Raw genomic sequence first — 18,124 nt, 5'->3', positions numbered from 1 at the left:
ACACCCTCAAGTGGTTGTCAGCCAATCGCGGCAAAAGTACCGTAATCATTTTTCATTAAATCACCTGTGCCACAATTATTTGCAACCCTGATATCAATACTTTGTACTACGCCCTTATGTTGCCAAAATGGCACCTAGTATTTTACACAAGAAATGATAATACAAAAAGAGGTAACTTCAACCATTCCTCTTTGTCCATTTTTTTCACCAATCTCTCTGAATGATCCAGTGACCGAGGTCCTCTTCTCTGCAGTCTTCTCTTAAGCCAGCTTTTTTTAATGAGGTTGAGGTCTGGGGACTGAGATTGCCATGGGAGGAACTTGATTTTCGATATCCCCCGGCGGTAATTACACCTGCCATCCCTGGGTATGACACAGAGGATATTTGTTGTGTTTGACTTCAAAGAGGATCTCAGGGACAGATCGATGCACACTGTTAATTGGACATTTGTGGGGGTTTTACTGAGGTTAATTCGGTATGTAGACTGAACAGGAGTCAAAAAGCAGAAGTGATAACTGCCTCAGTGTGACATTATGACAATATGGCACAGAAAAACCCGACAATGGTTTCAACAAACGAGGTTCAGTGAACAGAGGACATTGTTGTGTTCTTTCTTATTTCTTTTTTTTTAATCCACACTGTTGCTGTTTATTACACTAAAAAGAAGATGAGTCCAAATGTATGAGTTTCTACAGGTACTCTCCGTGGCACATAGCAAAAACATGCATTTTAGCTTCAGTGACAACTTTTGTTATACATAGCTGATAATGGCTGTCTGTCTGTTCTACGTCTTGCCTGACAACTGTTCCAGGGACTACCCCACCTCTCACCTAAAGTGGAGGGGCACAAGTGGTAGGTAGAAAATGGATGGAACATGGCAGACACTTGCTGTTAGATACAGCTGGTCAAGGTAGATGGCCACCTGTTTTTCAGTTCTGTTTGTGATTTCTTCCTAAACTGGGGTGCACACTTAGCTAATACCCAAACATGTGTGCAATATTGGAGACCTGCCACATGAGAAGGAAAATGTCTCCATGAGTGACTACTCAAGATTGCCAACATTCACCCACAACTGCGAGTCAACTTCGACAGACCAGTTGTTGTAGTACAAACCACTAGAAATTTCAAAGAAGAAAGAATAGAAGTACCGGTAGTTGTCATAGTAGTAGTCAAGCTGCATTGAGGCTTCCACTTTAATGTCCCTTTTCCCTAATAAATAATAGATGAAAGTGCAATGTGAGGGGTTAAACATCCCTCCATCCATTTTCTGCGCTGCTTTTCCTGTTTGGCTCGCAGCTCTCACACACACACACACACACACACACACTCCTCCACAAGAGAGCTGAAGCTAGGATTCAACCCTCCAACCTCTGAACGGTGAGGTGGATGTGCTAATCACCTCTTTCCCACATCGCTGGGGATAAATATGGTGGTTCCAGTTTCCTTGAGCCTCTTGTGCGTGACACACACGCCAAATCAAATGTTTGGTCCCACTGCCAGTTTCCAAGGTCACCAAGCCCCCCCCCCCCCCCCAAAAAAAAACGTGGGGTTTTTATTTGAGTACCTGTATTGGGTATTGATCTTTTTGTCTGGCTGCTTTCCTTCAGTCCATTTCCTCCTTCCTTGCCTGAATAATTGGCACATAGAAACAAAGCAACCAGTTTGTGGTTCGCTGGGAGGGGTGAGGGTGGGGTGTACTTGGAAATAAGGTCTCTCCCGTTCCTTCCGATCACAGTGGCTTCTAAGACACTTCAAACAGAGTGGGAGGAAACGGCTCGATATTGCATTTTTATCAACGAAGCAACAGGCGGCGCCGTTCTGATATGGTCCTTTTGTGCAGGGCTGAAAAGAAATATAATGTCAGATGGATCTCCATATTTACGTCTTTACAATTCATTCATATCTGGTAGATTTCCAGCTTTCACAACAGCAATAGGCTGAAATACGTCATATCATAAAGGCTGGGTATGTAATAGAAAGTCCTTCCAAACAAAGGAATACACTTTGTGTGCGTGTGTGTGAGTGTGTGTGTGTGTGTGTGTGTGTGTGTGTGTGTGTGTGTGTGTGTGTGTGTGTGTGTGTGTGTGTGTGTGTGTGTGTGCGCGCGCGCATGAATTAAATGTCACTTATCACCTGAGAGATAAATGATTGCTGTCTCACCTCCCATCTTCACATTTGTTTTTCTTCATAAGCTTTCCATTCTGAAGGAGAAGAGAGGTGATAGATGTGGGGGGAATGAGGTGAGTGACTGGAGGAGGAGGAGCTGGTGAAGGAATATGGAAAAGTCAATGGACATTTAAAAGGGGGAAGAACATAGACCGGCACGGAAAGAGCGTGTTAAAAGATACCAAGAGGAGCTCTCTCTATATATATACATACATATATACTGTATGTATAAATTACATATCCTGATATGAATTGACTGTCGCCAACATCAAGCTGTATCAACAGAGTTCATAAAGTGTTCAATGTATACCATGCTTTATAATAATACTATAATAATATAATAATAAGTATTATAACAATACTTAACTAGACAGTGCATGCACAGTGCTGCGGGAATTTTAGTTCGCTCAGTAGTCAACGTGAGACTTTGGTGATAGTATGTCCTGCAATTTAAAACAAATGTTTTAACACATGCAATGTCAAGCATAAAAAAAGGGGGTGGACAAATGCGTACAACATGGATTCACATGTATCACGGAACGTGGGACTCAATGTTCTATCTGCATGATTCGTCATGCCAAGTGGAGCAACTCTTGTCTCGCATCGGCAAAACTGAAGGAACACTTTTTTTAACACGTATTTTTCACTCAAGGTTCGGTGCAACTGCATATGAACCTGTTGGGTTCAGTACCTCTAACAATGTTAAGAACCACTGGTGAAAGGGCATGCCCGTGTGTATGTGCATGTGTGTGTGTGTGTGTGTGCTTGACATACAGTACATGGAAGTGTGCCTGTTTTCTTTGATGATAATAATGAAGCAGACAGACTCACCAAGCTTACAACGCCACCTGAAATTCAGAAATAGTGTGTGTGTGGTGGATGAAAGAACAACCTGTTTGAATAAAATAAACCACAAAAATGGTGATAACAAAATGTCATTGTGGCCAGCATGTTAAGGGGGAAAAATGCCCTACACTAGACCACGAGAATAGTTGTGAATGACTTAAAACTGTGTCTTGTCCAGTGAGAAGCAGGTATGTCGCAATGACGTTCAATTCAAAGTCCAGATGAAGAGTCTCTGTAGATTTGGAAAAAGTCTTGTGATGCTCCGTTTTTCCACAGATGGCAGGAGAAGGAAACTCACAGTGTTGATCTTGATGTAGCAAAACACCATATAGGCACAGGTGCAGAGAGACAGCAAGTGCAAAGGGATACATCTTGGCGATGAGGTGATTACCGAGAGAACAACGAGGTAGGGGCGGCAGAGACGGCAACGGATGATCAAGCCACTAAATATTGCTGCAGTGTTGCATGGGAGCATAGAGAACAATTTGCAGCTATGCTTTTCAAACGAAGAGAGATGAGGCCTTTGACTACCGGTACATGTTTTTTTGTTCTTCTCTGCAAAAACAAATAAACCAGATGACATGATTGACCGGTGAGCCCAATTAATTTTCCCATGTGTGTTGAAACCCCAAATGCATCATCATCAGCTTATCTGAATGCATGCAAATGTGTATTGATTTATTTTTTTTACCTGCTGTGATTTGTTGTATGAGCACACTCGTGTATTGACAGGAAATACAAAAATAACTTCAAACAAGTCATGCTTTCTTTCTATAAATCTTTTATTGAATATTGTTCTGATCTGTGTGTATACAATAAGTTGGACACAAACTGTACAATATTTGCATATTATGAATGTTAAAGAGAAAGTTAACCTTACTTGAAAGACAATCAGCACTTGCCACATTTTGCTACCAACTCACTGTAACTGTACAGGATTAACACTGGTGAGCTGCTGGAAATCAGCTTGCTTTTTATTACTGGTGCTGTTAATCTTTACCTGAACCTAAAACAAAAAAGACATTCAAGACAACAAGTAAATACAAAACAAACAAACAAAAAGACATCTGGACTGGTGCAAATCAGTAGCAGAAATGGACTACATCAGGTGTGTGTGCTCTGGGGTCACATACAGTACAGTATGACTTTTCAAAATGGACAGATGAGATGAAAAAAAAAAGGTTGTGTATTTGAAATATTTCATTTGAATAATAAAATACCAAATAATGACCATGTTTTCAACTGATTATTTCTCCAACCATTTTCTATATCGCTTGTCCTCATGAGGGTTGCCGGTGTGCTGGAGACGACACAAGCTGGCTTTGGACAAGAAGCGGGGTTGTTTGGAATGTGGGAGGAAACCGGATTACCCGGAGAAAATCCAAGTGATACCCACAATAAATCAATTAACCAATGATTTAATGAGAGATGTCAATTCAAAAGTGCATAAATATGAATAAATATGACTTGAACCAGGTGGGAAATGAGCTAAATTAATGCAATACGTTTGACAAGAATCCCGATGATGTAAATGCTTAGAAGGCTGGATTAAAATTGGATTTTAGCCACCCATTGGCTGTACGCCGCTTTATATTCATTACATATTTCTGAACAAATGTGTTAGCCCCAACCGCCCCATGTCACTGGGCCTTCGTTACAAAACGTACGAGTGGAAAGAGTGCAAGCAGTGAGGAGTTGGGGAGAAGCGCTCCGGCTAACCTCTTTATAGCCAACACAACAGTGGAGGAAAGGATCGTTGTATGCATGTAGTAAGGCGGTCTTCTGTTCAATGAACAGAGTAAACCTGAAGGAGACAGGCAACATCATGCGCACAGTTCTACCCGTCACATGCCCTTATGTCACTAAAAATGTGCCGGCATTGCTGACCGGCTACGACCGCACGTCCACGCTATAACATATGTCCCTGGTGGCGACACATTTGAATGGAAATTCAAAAGATGCCAGCTTTGTCATGGTCTCTCCTTTTTTTTGTATGTGTGTGTTTGTGTGTGTGTGTGTGTGCACTGAGCATGTTGTCAGTGCTCATAATCGTAGCTTTGATGCTAGGCAGGCTAACGATTCTCACCAAAATTGGGATGTGTGGTTAGCAACCCGGAAGACCCTGTTATATCTGCTTCTTTGGTCCGCCGACCGGGGAATTATTCTTGAATACGTGTGAGAGCTCTTCAAAAGCAGCAATCCCTCAGGTGCTAACGCACTAAGATGAGGATTGATAATTCAGTGCTGAATTGCACCGGGAAGAACATTCCTTCCCAATGAAAAAAAGCGAGTACTGCATGATGACCACAATGTATCCCGCCAGGCATACTTCAATTGAACGTGATACTTTATATGTACCATATGTGTCAGACAAGAAGGGTTTCAATGATAAGGTCAGCTCAAATGAAGATGTGACCTGAACTCCATTTTAAAAAATTAAAAAAGCTTGTTGTTGAGAACTCCGGGACAGTATCATGTCAAGAAGAACACACACAATGCGTGTGATCTCTGTGGTGCAGGATGGACAGCCTTCAGTCCACTATATCTCTCGAATTCCCTTGGTCGGAGGACATGTCGATAGACAAGATTGTCAGGGCTTGTTTTCTGATCGTTTCCTAGCAACCGTTAGAGCGCGACACGAGTGCCACAATACACGGAAAAGATCGACAGTTCATCTACAAGAGACAAGCACAACACTGGCCAACAAACTCATCAAGGGATAGAACATCACTTTGAGAATGTTGAGAGACATGCCTCTCGACCCGAGAGGCATGTGAATATTTGGTCGACAGTGGAACCTCTCAGACGCAGGTCGAATTTAGAGATAATTGCGAAAGTAAGTCTTGCTATGAACGCCGCTCATGTATTTAATGTGCAAATAATGCAAAATACTTTTTATGATTTTTAGAATCGTAAACATTGCTGGGGTAACATGTTTTCAAAATGCAAAGTAAAAAGCAGCACTTTGAATTGTGAAGAATTGAGAGCCATTGTGCTCTTTATACGATATGAATGGATCTGCCATCAATTTCGGTATGCAAGATAGTCGCTGATTGGCTGTTACCTAGCAAAATGCAAAGCGGGAGACACGTACCTACAAATGAACAATGACGCTTTGTCTCGCAGTTGGGAGAAGCCACCGACGGCCATCTTACATTGCCACTCGCTCAGCCCCACCTAACTTGAATACATTGATTTCTGTGTGGCCTTGTCACATTTTCTGTGTCTACGGCGAAAACGCCACCGTGCAAGGCATACGGTTGTACCAATACATCTCAGAGAAGCGCAGCATACATATTTAATCTGTAAAAATATGATTTCAAATGTTCTTCTACAAGTGCTACTCAAAGAGTGATCTGCATCATATTGCCCCAACCAACAACTATGAACCGAAAACAAAGCCAAGCAGGACAAATTCGCTGCGAAATGTAAACCTAGCCTCAGTCAGTCATGATTCACGAGAGTGAGATGATATACACTGAATGGTCGATGCAAACAGTGAAGTTGGTTCTTTGAAAGCATCTCATTAATCCATACCAAGATCCAGTGCAAAACATGCACTGGTAAGTGTTTTCAGCCAATAAATTACATTTAAAAAAAAAAGAATAAAATAATATAAAATAGCCCTGCGATTGGCTGGCAACCGATTCAGGGTTTCCCCCGCCTACTGCCCGAAGACAGCTGGGATAGGCTCCAGCACCCCCCGCGACCCTAGTGAGGATCAAGCGGCTCGGAAGATGAATGAATGAATAATATAAAATAACAGAAGTTGTAAGTACGAGAGGCAACGTACGACGACTGCCCTCTGGATTCAGCCGTGAGGGTTTCATTTAAGGTCCATTCATTTATAAATCCAAGGCCAAAGACCTGTGCAGTCACAATACGGCGACCGCAATCCGACAAACTAAATTACGCCCCGGTAAGAGTCAGACGTGCTCGTTTATTACTTCCATTTTTTTTGTTTGATTCACCTGAAACTAGGAGTGGGTGATATGGGATGAAAAAAAAATCTGGATATACTTTCTAAAAACTTGGCAATATTCTACAAAAATACTGTAAATCTGCACTTGCTTCACAGAACAATTATGACTCAGCAGCGTTTCTGAACATTGTATTTTCAATTGCTTCGTACATCTGCTAAACATTGCACAGCAATAGATGCAGCAACATTTGACAAATAAGAAAGTGAGATTAGGTCCGGGCTATTTGGGTGTTTTCATTCATTTCTGTGACTATTTATGTCACTGAAATGTCTCCTATTTCTCCATACTGACAGGTAGAATCACATTTTGAGCTGCAGTAAGTGCTGGACTACCATTGCCAACTACTACAGCAATTAGAGTGGAAAAAAATCCCCCCAAAAATTTGCGACATGGTGATTCGTGCCACATACGTCACCCGGAATATTTCGTTATTTATTTATTCAACACAGATGGAAAGAGGAATAGAACGCCGATGCTGCATACACATTTGAAGTCACACTAATTTTCTGAAAAAGTTCCTGCACATACTTCACATGGCCGCTAATGTGGCTGTGATGCAAAGAATGAGCGTGTAGGAATTGAATGTTATGCGAATGTTAAACATCCTTGCTTGTGACGTTGCATCATCCTTCAAATGGTTCATGGGTGTGCAGAAGCGTCAGCAAATTGACGATCATTTTTATTCCAGGCAAGGGGCATGGACTTATATCTTGCTTTTAATTTACTCACTGAGACGAGACACGCCTTCATCTTTGAAACAAAAGTTTGGTTCCCTTGGCTGAAAAACGTGAGCTACCCGCTGATTGGCAGAACGAAGACCTTGTACTTCCTGTTCCTTTCCTGCCACTGCACACTGATTCACCGAGTGAGTGTACTGTATTGTGTAATGCATTTCAGAGGATTACAACTACCCGTAACTGAACTTGGAATCTATCTAGTGAGACCAATTATAAATTACCGGGATACTTCTTCTATTATTATCGTTGTTAACACAATGATCGAGTATACTTTAGTACATTTTTTAAAAATCCATTGTGTTCTTGACAATAGGAATGTGTATTGGCAATATAAACTTAACCTTCCCATGAGTGGAATTTAATTTGAGTTTGTTTATAATTTTATTTATGGCATACAGTCTGGGTTTATTTATTTACCCGACCAAACAACAGTTCCACGATGTGTCCTTAAAAAAAAAAAAGATCTTACTTATACAAATATTAATCAAAGGCAGTGATCTCCCACCAAGATTTAACATGATAGCCCACACTATATAGTTAAAGATCCTCCATTACAAGTTACCAGCCGTGTTGCGTGTTTTGCATTTTCGTTTTAAAATGTTTAAATCATGATGAAATCAATTAATCCCTGATTAAAAAGTCATTTAAATTTAGAGTAACTTGTTATTCTACACTTGACGCTACTATTGTCACAAAATCTATTACTTTCAAATGAAAGTAACTATAATCTGAAATGTATGACATTTTTAAAGTAAGATCAGTCTGATCTGAAACGATTTTTGAAATGCAACAGGCCGTGATGAGGAAAACATTTTGCACACCTGTTGGTACTGCTCTCTGAATGGGTGGTGAACTCATGGGATTGCGCGAGCATACCACGCACGCAACCATATCGCCAGCAATCAAATCGCGAGTCTCCTCCCCCGATCTAGATGCCCGGCCGAGTACCAACATTGGCGAGCAGAGGCAATCTGGTCCCACGTGGGCTCCAGATTGATGAAAAATCAAAAGAAGAGTGGTTAAAAGCAATAAAAGAGCCCGGCAGAACTCTGTGCTTTCGTGCGATTGTAAATATTGAACCTCTCTAATTGGTGGCATTCCAAGCAAAATGGCGGAGGAAAAACACTGAACACACCCCACAACACGGGATAACCACCTTGGATAATCTTTTATAGGCGTCCGATAATCAGGGATAGCGGGATCTAAATCAGCCCGAATATCGCTATTGAGTCCATGATTTTGGGTGGACACTATTTACACTTTTCGTGGTCTATTTCTTCTAAAAACTCATATTGAGGCCATTGCTGCTTTTGTAATGAGTGTTTGTGTAATGAAGGCACAGTTATTCCCTTGACGCTCTCTTAATTGCGATCTTGTGTTGAGCAACTACAGACATAGTTACCTTTTTTTCTTCTTTAAAACATGGTGTGCAAACGCAAATAGTACAACCGCGGCCAGAGGGTGTTTCACTTTAGAGGCTCAACTGTACAAATCAGAAAATTTACAACAACTTCTCATTGGGACGACAGCAGAAATACACTTGACACAGTGCAAGATGACACTTTTGAGGTGGCGAGCAGATGAGCCATTGGCGCACAAACAATTGAACAAAATATCGCAGTACGAAAAATGAGGGAACGGCACACCGCATTATCCGCTCAGGTATTTCTGCCTTGGGTGTCGCGACTTTGGCCCGTGGTACTGACGACCTTTTGCCGAGGCCATGTAACTCGTTATACAGCTCTTGTTTCTGTCTTTGTGGCTATCTTCACAGAGTGCCTGTTCCAGTCTGGAGGGAAGAACCAATCCTGGAATGTGTGCCACCAAGGCCGGGGGGTGGGCAAACTTTGGTGCTCAAGGGTCACATTTTGATTTTTAATGGCTAAGACCGTTGCGGATGAGCTATAAAAAAAAAACGACCACCCCTTTTATTCACACATGCGCCGCGCTCTTGCTGTGACTGATCCTCCTTCCTCTTCTCTCCACTGCTTACATCCAACTCTCTAGGTTGTTTTACGCCTGCTCCCTGGATTTGTCTAACATACCTCTATATTATTTCCCCCTTCTCCATTTCATCATAGAACTCCACAGCGCCCCTGGAGTCCTGGAATCCGCCATATATGGCTGCTTTGAGCCACAATGTCTGACCCTGAGACATTTTTTTGGATCCCCTTCTGATAGACGTGCTCATATGAATTGATCATGCTGATCTGTGAGAACTGGTGTGCCCACCCCTGCTCTAATGCTCTACCGCACATCTTTTACACTGGCACAAACACGACAAGGAGTATCACAGTATTTTTACCTTCTAAAAGGGATCGTTTAGAAGCAACTACCAGTTTAGTTCACTGGCGTCTGAACAAAAGGCCCGGTTCTTGAGCAAGGCTTCAAGTCCTGAACAGATTGGAGTCATGTTGATGGTCACAGTGAGGAATCTATTTGGTTTGCTGTCATTGAGCGGACGGTTACCCGCACGAGCTGGTTATGCGATATTCTGATTGAGGCTATATTTGCGGTCAAACCCTCGTAGACTATTTCAAGCCACCGTGTTCAAAAGCATGATCGCATCAATCGACCGGCATGTCACACATCCGCTTCACCTCAGTGACAAAGTGTGGCTTTGACGTGATTTACCCTGTTCACTTCCACCCTTCTGCCTTGAAATTCAAGTTAATGGAAAAGGAGCAGAATGTAATACACCGTCAGAAATGGAAGTCATTTCTGTTCCTCGAGGTACAATCGCTACGCGTGGTGCACAAGACTTTTTGGGATGTGTTATCCTGTTTGGGGTCCAAGCATCGAGGGTACAAAGCCTTCTGTGTGCGCTGAAAAAAAGAAAATCCTTTGGATTTACTTCATTCAAACGTGGAGCACATGATGAAAATGTGGTCAAATTATGTCAAGTTCCCAACAAATGTATTACCGCAGTTGAGCCCATTTTCATCAAGTGCAACCAAAAATCAAGAACTGTTTTTTTTTTTCCAGGATAACTATTTCCCGATCTCTGTGTGGAGCTTTGCGCGTAGAACTTCAGCTACACTTTACATGTCCTTTGCTATTCCACATAAATAATAACTGGGCTTCATTTGTTTTGGGCTCCAAACATGTGAAACCTCTTCAGTTCTTGCTACGTGCCGATGCGAGCAAGGCCAGGCTAGAATTCTTGAATGGCTACACAGGGAAGAGGTGGGTAGCATTCATTAGGTGCTTGGCAGGGAGGTAGCGAGTGAAATCGCATCTGTCTCTGCGCAACCAGCGGGGTTTTTGTGTCCTTAAAACCAACTGGCAACAAAGAAATAAAGAAACATGCCTGACTGTCAAATAAGAACTGAACTGGTGGTGACATACAGAGCGTTGCGTGTCCAATTGGATGCAGCTTCAACACTCCATCATATTTTTTGTCAGGGTGGCTTCAAATCCACGGCGTGGAGCTTGTGTGTGTGTGTGTGTGTGTTTTAAACAAGCGTACCTGCAAACCGAGCAAGATCGGAGAAGGACAAGCAGGCCTCTTACAGGAAAACACCAGCGGAGATGGCACATTTGTATCATGGTGTGTTTGTTTCATTTTCAGAACATCCTTTCTGCCAAGGGGAGCTCACACTCCTGCCACTTCATTTTCTTTGTGTTTGGCCCTCGGCCGCCGACAAGACCTGATCTATCTTATTGTGATCAGCGGGGTGGCGCGTGCTCCCTCACTGCCGACCAGTCTCAGCTTGACTTTGAGTCTCTTTTGTCACCTTGGTTGCAGAATGGCTGGACTTTTCCTGGCCTCTGGTTGCTTGCGGATGGAAAAGGGGAAGCGGGGGTGGGGACGGTGGGCTATGTCTCCTCCTTGTCAGGTTTGCTGACGGGCTTACCGCCGTTCATGACCACTGGCTCGCTGGTTGTGCTTTTGGAAGGCGGGCCCCCGGCGATCTTAGGCGCCGCCTCCCCTACGTCATGCAGTGAAGGCTCTCGGTACATTGCAACTGGAGGGGCGGGTCGGGAAATGGGCGGGGGGATAAGGAGAGGATGGATAACAGATCCGTGACATCAGGGCAAAAGTGAGAGTTAGAGCGACTGATGAAAGAAAAAGAAAAGGAAAAATGGCATTTCATTCAAATCTTCGACAGTACTTCTAAAATCAGTGCTGCTGCTTCATTCACTCCCAAAGACGTTTTTCAACGTCTTTTCAAACTTGGTCTAGAATTGGCTGGTACTGAATGAGTTAAAAAAAAAAAAGCATGTCAAACCATCTGTTAACATTCAGTAACATGGATACACACACATTATTATTAGTAGTAGCATGACTGAAGGCACATTTGTAGCAAAACATGAAGGTGAGTGGGAGTTACCTTCTATAGGTTTAGGCAAGAAATGTGCAGCTGGTTTGGTCTTCTTGACTCTGTTGCCCTTCATGGCCTGCCCTTCCTTGTTGAGGCCAAGGAACCAGGCCCGGCCAGACTCCTTTTGCCTGTACAGCATGGAGCTGTAGATCACATAGTAGTTCTCGAACACAGACTCCTTAAATTTGCACTCCGGGGTGAACATTTCCTGAGGACACAGGCATGAAAAGACTTTGAACAATCGTGTGATGGAAGCACTGTTGTTACTCTTTCCATCATCTCATGAATCCTCGCACAAGATGAAGATGAAGAGAGAAGAAATGTCACATCGTTCCAAAGAGGAATGAACGGGCGCTTGACAAAGAGCGCCTCTCATGAACACGTTCCGCTGTTTCTTGTTTTGACGAGCCGCAGTATTTAATCCGCCAGTCAATAAAGTGTCCACCTTGATTCTTTTAGAAGTCACCGGGCTGCCGCGAGGAGAACAAAATGTGTAAAATTTGGATTTGTGTTCAAACGTTATTATTTGAGACAAAGTTTGACTTTCCTCTTTGTGTCATTCTCTGTACCTCAAGTGACAAAGTTGCTCAGTCGGCCAAAAGCTTTGTTGCATGCCTTGCCTAGCTCCACCCGCATCACCGTAATGAAAGCCGGACTTGTCCTTTGCCTCCGAAAGAGCCGCTTTCTCCCAGAACCGATATTCTGTGTACTGCAATTCCTTAAACTGAACTGGCCTAGACATTTTATGAAGACACCCGGAAAAATGATCAATGTGTAACTTTAACCTAATCATGTACCCTGTAACCTGATAAACTGTCCAATGTTGTAACCGCCGTCCCCGAAAGGGTCAATTGACTCCATCGTGCCCCATCCTACACACCCACATAGTTTTCAGCGAGTCATTCCTTACTGTCACCTTGCTCACAAACAACTAAAAATGGCAATGAGTGTGGAGGGATAACATTCTGGTCCACTTTTCCATCAATGAACTGTCTGCGCAGATTAACATACGAGAGGACTCAAGTACCCCTTCACATGAGGCCCACATAATCCCCGTTGGCTATGTTTGTCTGGGCTTCCTCTTATTGGCTGTTGTGGGCCTCTTGTCAGAGCCACAGACACATTGTCATTCAGCTCAGGTCTGCCGGTCCGAGTCTCATAGCAACATGAGGAAGAGAGGCGACAATGTAGCCGTGGCAACCAACCAGCGCTTGAGAGGGAGGGCTCAATGTGTGTGCATGGAGTGGTTGGTGGTCTGCAAGTGTGAGACGTAAAGAAACGGACACGACGACCACTCGCTAATTTAACATATAATTCTGTCCCATAAAAGATTGCTCTTCCAAAGCACTGCCGTGGCAGTAAGCAGCTGTGAGTACATCCTACTGTATGTACGCGCACTCGCGCGCATCACGCACGCACACACTCACACACTTGTGGCTCCAGGGGATGAATGGAGGGGCGTTCAGGAGCATTTGCTCAGCTATGAAATGTGACAAAATAATTGGTTGGTGACAAAACGAGGCAGGTGATGAAGATCGAATGCTCTATTTATGACACTAGCATGCCGCCACCAATCACGCGTGGGTGACTGCTCGCATTTGAAACCGGCGCAGGATCTTTGGGGCAGCACTGGTTAGGTTGTAATACATATTTAGTCTCGACCTTGGGCCAAGCTTCATTATTCATTTGTTGAAGAAGACAATCTTTTGTGATGCGCGCAGTGCCCGGCTCATGTTTGCGCTGGTCAGGGGGGCCATGCATCATTCAAAGCCACTTTTAGAATAAAAGCTGTTTGACGCTCAAGCTGAAGCCAGGTGAGTCATTTTGGCGGTGCTAGGCTGTGTGGTCCTGTCATCATTTTGAAGGTACCAGAAAGGAAAAAAAGAATGAATGAAAGAGCACAGAGCAGAGTGAAAGTGGGACATGAAGGAAAATGGGGAGAATAAATCACAAAGTCAACAACAGCCTGCTGCTCGGAAAAACAGCAGGAGATTCTCATTCTCTTCTTATCGCGCATTCTTTATCTTGCTACCCCCCCCCCCCCCCCATCACGCTCTTATTTTCTCTCACATTGCACATAGGCGTGCTCTCTGCTATCTTTTGACTTGGACGTGCTCAGTACTTTGCATGCAAGGCTGAGTCCCAGCTGTTCCCGTACATGATCAAATACAAAAAGGGCCATGGATATGACAAGCGTCATGCTTCTTTGGTGCCCCCTTTGTGCAGACAGCACCTTTATCTACAGACCTGGACAGAATTGCTGTTACCATTCGGTTCAAGAAAGACCCATGTAAAAATTGAAGAAAAAAAACGGATAACATCAATGAAACATACTGGAAATTAACAAAGGAATGTCGGAAATTGTTTTTATTTTCGGGGGACAACAGATATATTGATAATAAGTTAAAAAAACATTTAAAAAGAATGAAACTGGCCAGAAAAAAGAGGGTCCTTTTAACGGATATTTTGCTGCACTGCCTTTTCAGGCAATCAGTCCCTGTGAGCAAACTGCTCCGGCCGACTCAGGTATGAAGGGGACCTCTCCAGACTGCTTGTTTCAGCACCTATGTCAAATGTTCATTAGAAATTAGATCAGGACTCTCCAGAACAAGTCAAATATTTTGTTCTGAGCCATTGGAAGTATTTTTCACAGCATTGGAAATATCTGTTGAAGATGCTCAATTTTATTTTGTCAAGTGGCTGCACACAACAGTATAATCATGTTTTTTTTTTTCCAACATATGTTTAGTTGACCTAACAAGTGTATCTGGATCCAGATGATTGTATGTCATGCAACCACTTGATGAAATACAATTGAATAAATTCAGCACACCATTTTTTTCCTCAGTGTGTGTGTGTTTTGCAATTTCAATTTGACTGAATGTTCAGCCCTACTAAAAACAGAGCACAGTTGAATGGCACCAAGAAACGTATCCCTGTACCAAGGCCAAGCGATCCTAATTCGGATTCGTTTACCTTCTAGTCATCTCCTTCTTAGAGAGAGAGGCGTTAATCACTGTTAACGGCCCCTCGCCCCACACTAACCAAATGTTATGTGTGACATGGTTTCATATTTGTTCTGTGACAAGCAGTGATGAAAACGAGCCTGAACTGTGTTTTGCTTCGCCGCAAGGATGAGTGGAATCCACCAACAAACTGTTAAAAGCAGCAAGCTGACGTTCGTGGCGACGTCAACCCGGGCAGCCTTTGAATGACAGAAAGGTCACAAGTTGTCCTTTCCCTGAGAGAGGCGACTGTGAGGGTGGAGAGGCTGAAACCAAACCGGCCGATTCACTGCTTGTGGCCAGATTCGTGCTGGTGACGTCTAGCAGGGGTCCTCCACCACCCAAAATTCGCTTTATGTTTCAGGGCAGAGCTGGAGACGAGATTCGAGAAACTTGGTGCTACTTCCTCCTTTTTCGGGGGCGTGCCCAGGGAACTCGTATAGGAGACATTCGAGCGGGCAAAATGAGCTTGAAGCATTTTCTGATTGCCACCCTCCCCCCAAACCCACCCTCAAATGTTGCAATTACAATTCTTTTTTTGAAGGTCTTACACATTTTTTTTGTACATATGCAAACAATAAATTATCCTGAATTCTCTTTTTTGTGTTCACTATGACAGTTTCACATAATCTGATTACAAGAACCTGTGGCTTTATCACTGCACTAGTTGCCACCCCCCACCTTCTGGAACTCTCTACCGCAACACATCCTCAACTGTACTGACGTCCAATCCTTCAAATAATTTCTTAAAACTCGCCTGTTGCGCAATGCGTTTAACATCTCTTTTATATGTGTTTGTTTTAAATCATATATGCTTGGCTTTAAAGTGTCCATTTCATCCCGTGTTTTAAACTCTTGTCAAGTGTCTTTGAGTCCGATGAAAAGCGCTTTCAAAATAAATGTATCATTATTATGTGTCATGAAACATTAATATGTAGACGTGGACTGCACTTCTTAAGCAATCAATTTACCAGACGCGATAGTAATGAATAAAATATACACAAATAGTCAAACAAATAAAGTCTATCAACCAGTCAAATATTTTTCTTTGTTTTTTTTTTTAATTGCACCCTGTGTGTGTATTCTGGTATATTTCGGCATCAAACTTGAATTCAATTGTTCAGCCCTGCTAAAAATAACACGCACACACGCACACACGCACGCACATTTCCATCCATCCATTTTCTGATCCGCTTATTCTCACAAAGGTCGCGGGGCATATTTGAGCCTATCCCAGCTGTCTTCGGGCAGTAGGCGGGGGACACCCTGAACTGGCCAGCCAATTGCAGGGCACACAGAGACGAACAACAATCCACACTCGCATTCACACCTGTGGACAATTTAGAGCAGAGGTGGGCAAACTACGGCCCGCGGGCCAAATCCGAACCGTTGGTCTTTTTAATCCGGCCCGCTGAAGGTTGGTCCACAATTAAGGTTCGATGTGAATGATTGCATTCATTTCAATTGGACTTGTAATGACAGGCATTTCACCGCCAGGTGGCGCATTGACTTGAAGTTGCAGAACACTGGGGCGGGGGGAATCTTTTCGACCACCTAGGACCTCTGTATCACTCTACTTCAACTGGTCTGATCACAACCCATCTGCAGCAATGCACAGGCTAAAATAGGTCATCAACAACACTGTTGTCATTTTAAAAAAGTATATTAATACAGTACTTTCATGCTTTTGTTCTGTTAATGTCTGATATGGACCGTCAACAAATGCAGTTTTTTTTAATGTACCATAGCTCGTGCTGACCTGGCCCTTCTGTCAAATTTTAAGTCAATGCGGCCCCCGAGCCAAAAGGTTTGCCCACCCCTGATTTAGAGTGCTCCATTAACCTGCCATCCATGTTTTTTTTTCAGTGTATGCAATGTCAATTTGAAAAAAAAAATTGTTCAGCCCTACAATCGAGCTATCGAAACCGCTTTGGCACAATGAGTCTGAAGACTCGGCTTTCAAAAGACAAGCCTTTATTAAAGTATTTTTGAAAGGAAACAAGATTACCCCCAAGATGGGACCAGCTTTTTGGAGAGAAAAAAAACTCCTCTGACATCAGACCTCTGACATGGGCTGTTTTTGAAGGCAGAGCAACTGACAGTAATCAGGAAAACTATAGACTTATTTTGAATTACAATTATAGTATATTGGTTCATGATTTAAAAAATGCATAATCGTTCAGACCCTCATGTTTAAAAACGTGGCTTGCACTCTTTTCCGTTTGTGGGAATTGTTTTTCACCCCGATGTGTGGGCAAGCGCACGCGTTTGTGTATGCGCGTACACTGCTCAGTTTGTGGGTGTGTTTGTTGCCAGTTATTATCACAGCACTAATTACCCAGGGGGATTGTGGGTAAACAAATTGTTCCACAGAAAAAAAGAATCAGTGAGGAGGCAAGACAAAAGGATTGAAGAGGGCTGTTGGAGACAGTTTTTGTGTAATTCCGCTGTCAAATAAACTGGCTCTAAGCGTAGCCTCCTTCGTGGAGGTAAGAACACACCAAAACTTGTGGGTAATTGACTGAATTTGTTTCTGTGAAACGTGCAGTCTTGCTAAAAATGAGATGACAGGCCGCTGATTTAAGATTGTGTCAGAGTGGGTATTTTGTAAGATGACATCACAAGTTGATGACATTTTGGAACACGCAGGAAAAAAAAAAATCACGTTTCAGTCACTATAAGTGTGACACTATAAGTGTCCCTCTCCCTCTCACCTCGCCGGATACTAAAATGACAGCTTTTGGCCGTCTGAGTGCTGCAATCTCAGTGCTCTGAATGGCGACACCAGTGCTCTGGTTTGGTTTTGCACACAAACCTGAAGAAAATATTCCTACACTGTACTCAACAGGAAGTGCATTAAAAAAAGGTTTTTAAAAAAATACAATTAAAAGGCCTAAGAAGTACGTCTGATTACCTTGTGTACCTTGGTTTTGGTGGTTTGTGTTTTTTACACACACACACACACACACACACACACACACATACCCATCCATGCTCTAGACTAGGGGTGTCCAACTCCTGTCCTTGAGAAGCTCTGAGAAGCCTGATGACTTGAATCAGGT

At 43.1% G+C, this 18,124-nt stretch overlaps 2 protein-coding genes across 3 annotated transcripts in view; one reads left to right on the top strand and one right to left on the bottom strand.

Moving 5' to 3' along the window:
* cdadc1 (cytidine and dCMP deaminase domain containing 1) overlaps positions 1-18,124 on the top strand; it is a 123,379-nt gene that overhangs the window by 11,172 nt on the left and 94,083 nt on the right. The gene's annotated exons all lie outside the window — the stretch shown is intronic.
* LOC127595803 (fibroblast growth factor 14-like) overlaps positions 8,777-18,124 on the bottom strand; it is a 74,716-nt gene continuing 65,368 nt past the window's right edge. For both annotated transcript variants that reach the window (XM_052057620.1, XM_052057621.1), the window contains 2 exons: positions 12,067-12,265; positions 8,777-11,700 (listed from right to left, as the gene is read on the bottom strand). In XM_052057620.1, coding sequence (XP_051913580.1) covers positions 11,552-11,700; positions 12,067-12,265 — 348 coding nt within the window. In that variant the 3' untranslated portion in view covers positions 8,777-11,551. The remainder of the gene's footprint in view (positions 11,701-12,066; positions 12,266-18,124) is intronic.

Source organism: Hippocampus zosterae, chromosome 2 (assembly GCF_025434085.1).
Source record: "Hippocampus zosterae strain Florida chromosome 2, ASM2543408v3, whole genome shotgun sequence".
NCBI classification, from domain to species: domain Eukaryota; kingdom Metazoa; phylum Chordata; class Actinopteri; order Syngnathiformes; family Syngnathidae; genus Hippocampus; species Hippocampus zosterae.
Note: the sequence above shows the minus strand (reverse complement) of the source record. Positions and strands in the feature narration are given on the sequence as shown.